Source organism: Nicotiana attenuata, unplaced genomic scaffold (genome assembly GCF_001879085.1).
Source record: "Nicotiana attenuata strain UT unplaced genomic scaffold, NIATTr2, whole genome shotgun sequence".
NCBI classification, from domain to species: domain Eukaryota; kingdom Viridiplantae; phylum Streptophyta; class Magnoliopsida; order Solanales; family Solanaceae; genus Nicotiana; species Nicotiana attenuata.
Window position 1 is genome coordinate 121,474 of NW_017671555.1, and position 9,080 is coordinate 130,553.

At 35.8% G+C, this 9,080-nt stretch overlaps 1 protein-coding gene across 1 annotated transcript; it reads right to left on the reverse strand.

The window, feature by feature from the left end:
• Positions 1 to 3,871: 3,871 nt before the first annotated feature.
• LOC109208964 (probable pectate lyase P59) lies at positions 3,872 to 7,942 on the reverse strand. Its single transcript, XM_019372124.1, has 4 exons — positions 7,524 to 7,942; positions 6,839 to 7,162; positions 4,482 to 5,073; positions 3,872 to 4,383 (listed from the first exon to the last, which is right to left on the reverse strand). Exons 1-4 carry the CDS (start codon positions 7,721 to 7,723, stop codon positions 4,156 to 4,158), a joined length of 1,344 nt encoding a protein of 447 aa, XP_019227669.1. The 5' UTR covers positions 7,724 to 7,942; the 3' UTR covers positions 3,872 to 4,155.
• Positions 7,943 to 9,080: the final 1,138 nt, after the last annotated feature.

Genomic DNA, 9,080 nt, shown 5'->3' on the forward strand with positions numbered 1-9,080 from the left:
ACAAGATCAATCTCTTACGTTCATAAACTTACAGCTTCGAACCAAGAGTCTGATTCACATCTAACCAATCCAGAATAAACTCACACTTTTCACACTAGTCCTAAATGATAAAAAGGACCTATTCTAATTCTCGGAATAACTATCCAACCCCGTAGACCTCAAAATCAACTCCCGGTGAACCTTGTGAACTCTCCAAATTCCTCAAATTGCCAACTTTCAACTAATAGAGCAAAAATCTTCTAGGAACATTCAAATTCAAATCCGAATATACGCCTAAGTACAAAATTACCATATGAACCTATTGAAAGCATCAAATCCCGATTTCGAGGTCATTTACTCAAAAGTCAAACCTTGGTCAGCTCTTCCAAGTTAAAGCTTCCAAATTGAGAATTACTCTTCTAAATCAACTCTGAACCTCTCAAAAATTAAAACCAACCATACACGCAAGTCATAATACATAATGTGAAGCCACTCAAGGTCTCAAACTAGTGAACGAAGTGCTAAAGCTCAAAACGACTGATCGGGTCATTACATTTTTCCCCACTTAAACATAGTTAAGGATTCTTAAAAGTTTGAACCTGCCAGTAGGACTATTGAAGTTAACAGGCATGTCTTCCCTACCCCTTGGATCACGTAACTTATCATTTTTAACTTAGATTAGTTTACTGATGGTTGCCATGAACTCTGCATGTTCTGCATCTTTGAATCTCCTTAAATGTTCTAATATATGTTATAAATGAATAATGAACATCCCTAGACATTGTTAGTACCTGCAGTAATTGACCTTTACCTTATGGGTTCTGATTTTAAGGTTAATGGTATGATTCCTAAAGTGTTCATGTCCTTACATTTTGATTCTATCCTCTGTAGCCTCTGAACTTTATATATTTGAAACTTTATGCCTACTGCTGCTTCCATTTTAGTTATTGAGTGAATACCTCATTTGTATCTAAATATTTGGGGAAGAGCAAGTGTGAGTGATCAAGGGTATTTGAGATGGGACCTAGTTTGTGGTTAAGATGCCCTTCCTTGTCACAAGCACTGCTTGGGGTCCTTGAGACCCTTGTGAACTCTGAAGTGCCAGGAATTTCAAGGGTACCAGTCCATGAATAAGGTCTTATCCTATAAAATTAGCTGCTCATTTCTGTGTTTATGTATTTGATACTAACATTGTTATTGGATATTTTTGTTATGCTGTGATTATTTTAGGAATCTAGGCAAACCAAGGCCCATAGGTAAAATAAAGAATGAATCTGAGTTCATACTATGTGTCACGAAATATCTCGATACTTTGATTATTTTCTTAACAAATACAAGATCTCATTTTTATTAACGCTAACCCTTTTTACGAAGTTGTGAGTTTTAAACAGATTCAAGAGCAAATGACCCTTCTCTTAATAGTCGGAATCGAAAGGATGTTTACAAGATTGGTTTTCAACAAACGAACAAACAAACACGGCTGGTATCGAACCTTAATAAATTTTCTCCAAAACATGGCTTCAAACTGAAATCAATTTTCATAGGTATACCTATCCCACTGTAGGACATATACACATTTCTAAATGACCCTTAACTCACTATAGCCATACGGCTAGTCACATCTTTTCAAAAGAGACAAAGTATTCCAACCTTTTCTCAAACATAAAAAAACCTAACACCTTCCCCTTAGAAGAACAAGAAACCTTACCCTAATCTCACCAATTAGTAGATCAATAGGATAATAATCTAATAAACAAAAAGTTAAACTGGTATACCTTTAAATATTAGGTAGCGACTCTCTTTTATCAACAACAGAGGAACCACTAGTTGAATCTTGTTTTTACCTGTGCAAAATAAGGTATAACACCTTCCTCAAATTGCCAACTTCCGACAAATAGAGCCAAAATCTTCTAGGAACATCCAAATTCAAATACGAATATACACCAAAGTCCAAAATCACCATACGAACCTATTGAAACTATCAAATCCCGATTCCGAGATCATTTACTCAAAAGTCAAATTTGGTCAATTCTTCCAACTTAAAGCTTCCGAATTGAGAATTACTCTTCCAAATCAACTCTAACCTATCAAAAATCAAAATCAACCATACGCGCAAGTTATAATGCATAATGTGAAGCTACTCAAGGTCTTTAACTGCCGAACGAAGTACTAAAGCTCAAAACAATCGGTCGGATCGTTACAATTGAACCCATAACTTTAGGCGCAGAATAAAAGTTTGTATGTAAAAATTTATTAAAATTGCAAATAATAGTAGATATGAACCCATAACTGTAAAAATATAATGGGTTCAATACTAAAACCCTTAAAAGATGGACCCATAGAATAAATCCTGGATCAGCCTCTGCCTCTACCTCTTGCTCGTGTATTGTGTGAAGTTCCCTAGCTTTTGGTTTGTGTTTGTTGAGTGTGTAAGCTAGTGTTAGCAGTACATAGAAGAGGGTAGTAGATGGTCAGCATCTACTTAGTTTTGTAACTGTACAAGTTTTTGGTCAATAGAATTTGGTCTTTTAAAGAAAAAACACATGTACCTAGTTGATTTCGTTATCTTAATAAGGAACTGTCACTTACTAGCTTGGTATACATAAAATTAATGCTATGAGATTTTGAAGTCTAGGATAAGAAATATTCTAGTTATATACTAGTACTTTGCAAGTGTTCTTAAAATATCGATGTCTAAGCATGGGCTTACATCAATGGAGATTGTATGAAGGCCAAATCGATGGGTTCACGTGTGCATGCATTTAATATCTTTGTGAGCATGAGTGATGTTCTTCTTTATTTGATTGTCCCTGTTCAATGTTACATATACGAGTGAAGGGGACTTGTATATGTGTGGGAGCACTTGAAGCATGAAGGGAGAAGGAGTTCTTACTCCTTGAAAGGCAAATAAGATGAACCAAAAGAATTTGGTATTCTTGAGGTACTCTGTGAGGATAAGGAGTTACAACTACGTTTGGTTTTGGTTTGTGGTCGTCTAATGCTTATGATTGAAAGGCATTCCCATGCTTAATACTATGTGAATATAGGAGATACATGAGGTGAAGGCACTTTTACGTAGGGATTGCTTATGCAGAGATTAATAATGAAGAGATTGTTATACACGAATTACTTACTTTAAAAAAAATTTGTCATGTGAAATAATACATAAATTCTTACAAAATTTATTGCGAGTATTAAATAATATCACCAACTAAACGCTCCATTAGCGAGTGACGATTAGATTTTCATATGCATCCAATCAAGCACTATATATTATCTTATGAGGAATTTTATGCTTAGAGTAATTTCTCCAATACCATCAATCAAACGACTTCTTTAATAGTACAGTTAGGGTATTGCTTGTGATGTTGATGCTCTGGGAGAAGCCAACTATCTGGTTGCCCTTCTGGTCAGTGGCATAGCTACTCATAACTTACGTTTTGTTCTCTTTTCTCCAATCAGATGGATTTGGTAATTTTTCGAGATAAATAATTGAGACGAAGAACTAGTTTAATTATCTTCTTGTATTCGCTTAGTGAAACTTACTTTATTAACTTTCAGCGAAGAAATTTATCAAGAGTGACTTGCGAATTCGAATAGATGATGAAATTTCAGACCGTCTGAAATATGAATATTCTTAGCAAAGTTTCTAATTTCGCCATTGCTTGTGGTCCCTTACGGCCCCTCCAATACCTGTTGTTTTTCATATCCACATCAAAGAAGCCATTCTTATTTAAAGAGGGTGGAAGGGAGTAGCGGGTAGGAGTGGCAAAACTTATCCAAACCCATTTGACCCGCTCAACCCGTCCAAGTTTTAATGGGTATGGTTCATTAATAGGGCATGCAGCTGACATAGTATATTTGGCTGAGACGACACTGGGAAAAATAAAAATAATCTTGCAAATATCATTTATTAGCGAACCAAAACATTGACTACAAAACTGCTAATGGCACAACAGATGCACAAAAAGGGTAATCAATATTTATAGCTCATTTAGTAATTTACAAAACAATCTCAATATATAGATACACACATACAAAAAAACGCAGCATTCCTCCGACTTCACCGTGGTTGAAAAAATCTTTAGACATGTTTAATTTCCAGTTGCCGCCAGTCAATTCAATGCCAAGAGATTTGCCGTCTTAATAAGATGATTTGAACATTCTTATTTCTTATTAACAAGCCTTTCCTTCTTTGCAACCAAGTGCTCCTGCAAATCTAGTTATCCATGTAACTTCTTCAGCTGGGGCTGCTGATATTCCATCATAAAGCTCTGTGTGTTTCTTGGACCAATCTGGATCACCAGATTCAATGAAGTATGCACCATTCATAAATAGATTTCCCTCTGATCTCCATGTCCAGTGCTTCCACACTTCTTCTGGGTTGTACTCCCTCTTTGTTACCTATACGTACACATTCATAATTGAAATTAACTTGTGTGTATTCATAGTACAGAATTATTTTTAAGACAAACAAAAGAAAGTGTAGTGTTTGATTTTACCTGTTTCTTGAAGATGTCAGGAGGGGCAATAAAACGATTACCCTGAGTAATGATAGTGGGATGCATGCTACCACCAATGGCATACATATTCCAGTGAGTATAGTCATTGTTAACAACATGAATATATCCCCATCGGCACCTTGGCATTCTCTGCACCAATCTCTTCCCAAAATGATTGAAAGCTAATGTGATTTGCATAACTTGATCTATTGAAGAACTGTCACTTGCACCAAACAACATCACCTCATTATGATCAGTGAAATGTCCATTGGATATAGTGATACCAGTCGATCCTTCCACAGCGTCTATGATTCCGTCATAGCATTTCTTCATAGAGACATGATCAATCCATATATTGGACGCACCAAAAATAGAAATGCCATCTCCATCACTAACGGTACGTATGCCAATATGGTCCACTGCATCACGAACCATCCCACCACTTCCTTCGACAATGTCATGAATATGGAGTCCGTGGATGATCACGTTCTTGATGTACTGGAGGGTAATGCCAGCGCCTTTAGCAATGTGAACGTTAGCCCCACGAGCATCGATGGTCTTGTCACTCTGCATGATCAACTCCTGGTGTAACCTGGAGTCCATACACGCAATATTTGGGTGAAATTTTAAAAAATGAGTATTTGTGAAAATTTTAAAAATAGCCCAATTTCAAAAGTAATCGAAATTTAGCCACTTTTTATATAAAGGTAAATCTGAGCGAAAACACTGTTCAAAATCCGAAAAATACTCCAGTATATTATGCTAGAGTTCCAGCATAAGTATACTTGAACTCCAGCATATTATACTGGAGTTCCAGAATAAGTATGTTGGAACTCCAGCATAATATGATGGAGTTCCAGCATAAGTACACTAGAACTCCAGCATAATATACTGGAGTTCCAGTAAGTATATTGGTCCAGTATAATATACTGGAGTTTGGAGCACCGGTGCTCCAGTCTCCAGTATATTATACTGGAGCCAGCAAAGTATACCGGTCCAGCATAATATGCTGGAGTTCATACACAAGTGCACCGAACTCCAGTATATTATGCTGGACCGGTCTCTATTGCAGCAAAATAGTGACTATTTTTCATTGACTTGGTAAACGCTGGCTATTTTTGATTGACCAGTCCGAAAATGGCTATACAGTGCTATTTTTACTGAGTATTTGAAGTCAAAAAATTATATTCGTGCATGAATTTTACTTTTCCTAAAAAAAAATTGAAGCTTGGTGAGTGAAATCATTTTACTTGAAATACTTCTCAAAATAATTTTTCACCTTTAAATTTATGAACAAAGTTGTACTTAGAAGAAGGGGAGAAATTCAAAAATAGCCAGATTTACCACTGGTCGTTGAAAAATAGCCAAGTTTCAAAAGTCATCGAAATTTAGCCACTTTAAATCTGAGGGAAAACACTGTTCAAAATCCGGAAAAATACGCTCGTAAATTTTACGGGAGTTCCAGCATAAGTATGCTTGAACTCCCGTAAATTTTACGGGAGTTCCAGGATAACTATGCTGGAACTCCCGCAAATTTTACGGGAGTTCCAGCAAGTATAATTGTCCAGTATAATATACTGGAGTTTGGAGCACTGGTGCTCCAGTCTCCCGCAAATTTTACAGGAGTTAGCAAAGTATACCGGTCCAGCATAATATGCTGGAGTTCGTACACAAATGCACCAGAGCTCCCGTATATTATACTGGACCGGTCCCTGTTGCAGCAAAATAGTGGCTTTTTTCATTGACTTGATAAACGCTGGCTATTTTTCATTGACCAGTGTGAAAACTGGCTATACCATGATATTTTAACTAGAAGAAGTACAGTGGCGGCCCAAGGTAAAGCTGCTAAAGCAACTGCTTTGGGCCTCATAATATTTAGGGCCCCAAATTTTCCTAATAGCTTATATATTAATTTATTTTTAAAAGAATATTTAGTGTTTGAAATGAGAAAGTACAGATTTTCATAGTAAAAAAGTAAGATCAAATTGTTGATCATAAATTGAGAATAAAATGTCTTTCAGGAAATCACTCTCTAGACCTAAATTGAGAAAGACTTCAATTATTAATTCATAACTAAAAAAAAGCTGAAACTTTAATACAATCTCCCAAGTTACCTTTGATAAATTTTTACCAAACAATAAAAACCTTAAATTAGAAAGTATATCTCAAGAGAAATTAAATAGATTATATTTAATTATTAATAACTCTGCATAAGAAAAACTAGAAATATAGAATTTAAATGAAATTATATATAATTTTTTTATTTTATATATTAAGAAAAAGACCTCTAAGTTTTGCTTTAAGCCTCCACGTTTATTGAACCGCCCCCGTAGAAACATTGAATTGCAAACACGTACCTGATGGTCATACTTCTTTCGAATATGATCCACAATGGCTCCTTTTGGATAACGGCATAACGGAGAGTTCCAGGTTTTGGTTCAGCATAATCGTCTGAATTGTCGGTGACGATGTAGATTTCGCCATCCTTCCCACCAGTGGCCTTGGATCCAAAACCCATTGCACAATCAGCTAACCTTTTCCTATTGTCAGCCCAATTAGGGTCACATCTCCAGCACCTATCAATTGGATTTGTGACCATGCAAGGTCCCTTGTACTTTTTGGTCCCTAGACCTCTCCTTGTGCTATTGCTAACTGTCACTTGCCTTAGTTCCTTCATAGTACTGCAATGCAAGTCATCATTTATAATATAAGTTGAAAATTAGCAACATGAATAATAAATATATTGGCTACCCTCTATGTTCATTTTATGTAACACTACTATTTGAAGAGATTAAGAGAATAATTTCTCCGACTATAATTTTTGAGGTACTTTAATTTTACGTATTTTGAAAGAGAGACAAATCTAAAGTGGATTTGAAGGATTTAACTAAATGAACTATTTTTTACCAGAACAATGTATACACATGCCCAAAAAAATATTTAAAAATATTTATATATTATAGACTATACATTCCGAATTCATAATTTACTGGCTCTAAATTCTGAATTCGTTTTAGAGAAAAGATATGAAAATTAACTTACTCGCGAACTTTCTGGTTAAATGCAAGGGTGACATTTTCAGGGTTGGGCTCATAAATCTGACGGGCATATTCTCTTGCTTCTTCGGCTCTCCTCCGCCACACCTCGTCGAAGTCACCAATGTGAGCCATTAGGCTCGGTATTATTGTAGCAAAACTGATAAATAGAAAGAAGAACGAATACTTTAACTTAGGTCCTCCCATCTCTGTGTTTGTTTTCTATATTTTTTTTTTTCATAGATCTTTGATATAATTTTTTTTTTTTTTTTTTTTTTTTTGCCTTCCTGTTGTTGTTACGATGGTCTGGGGTCGAACCCTTAATTTTATATGGGTTCGGGCCCTTTATTGACCGGCCGCACCAACAAGAAGTTTTCTTTTAGCTTAGGGGCTCGGTTTCTAAGAGACAACAACGATGAAAGGTCCATTTTTCTACTTTTCAAGTGTTGTTTATATACTAAAATACTTGTGACTAACACCAAACATAGGATTTCGGAACTTGCGCACATCCATTTCTTTCTAAAGTAAATCACCATCACAAGTTCATTCCTCATTTTATGTTACACTGCCTTTGGTCTAAAGGCTTTGAGGATATTTCGCCAAAGTTGAATTAGTCAAATTATAAATTTAAAAAAAAAGGTCAAATTTTGAATACATGTATAGCATCAAGTTTTATTGGCTAATTATCAAGAAGCTTACCACTGAAGCACCGTATTTATCTCCCTTTTTGTTTTTGTCCGTATGCAAAAATTTAATCCTAATAAAATAATTGGGAATGGAGGGAAACTAATGGTGAGAGTGTAGATCTATTTTTTTGGTTAAAAGACTAAATATTATTCAGTACTTAACTAGTAACATTATATTGGACTGATGTCCCATTGAGAGCATCAGAAGTACCTAAGCCAGTAGGGCTATTTGCGATAGGATGACCAATACTATTAAGGTCAAGTTCAGCCAAACTATTTAGTATATTAGTAGATACTAGTCTAATACTGGGTGCTCCAATTTTGTCTTCATGAAGCAGTTTCCAAAACGCATTAGGCGGGTAGATTAACGTTGATAGAGGGTTGGTGCTGGCCTGCCTTGGATCCTTCGTTAGCCAAAACATGTGCAACTTTATTTTCTTCTCAGAAGTTATGCCGGATCAACGGATTCCCTGGTTCCTTCAATAGTAACATGCACTCATTAACAAGTTTAGTGAAGAGGAAACAGTTATCATGGCAAAGCAATTGAAGTATTTCTGCAGCATCAGTTTCAATTTCTAGGCTATGAAAATTATTAACTCGTGCAATATGTAGGCCACATTTTAGTGCTAGTAGTTCCATATAGGTTGAGATGTATCCATATGCGGGCATGTGGTAGCCAAGAACCCAGTTGCCAGACCTATTTCGGAAGATACCTCCAATCCCACATTTCTTGTATTTGCCTTTGAATACTCCATCAATGTTGAGTTTTAACTATGTTGCAGTAGACTTTATTGTTATTGAGGTTGTAGTGCGATTTTGGTTTGGTGAGTTAGTGCAGTATTTGAATTTCATGCATCGCATGACAATAGAGTTAAGGG

Coding starts and splice junctions, on each gene's coding strand:
- LOC109208964 (XM_019372124.1), bottom strand. CDS start 7,723: ATGGGAGGACCTAAGTTAAAGTATTCGTTCTTCTTTCTATTTATCAGT. Junction 7,163..7,523: donor TTTAACCAGAAAGTTCGCGA/GTAAGTTAATTT, acceptor CTTGCATTGCAG/TACTATGAAGGAACTAAGGC. Junction 4,384..4,481: donor CTGACATCTTCAAGAAACAG/GTAAAATCAAAC, acceptor GTGTACGTATAG/GTAACAAAGAGGGAGTACAA.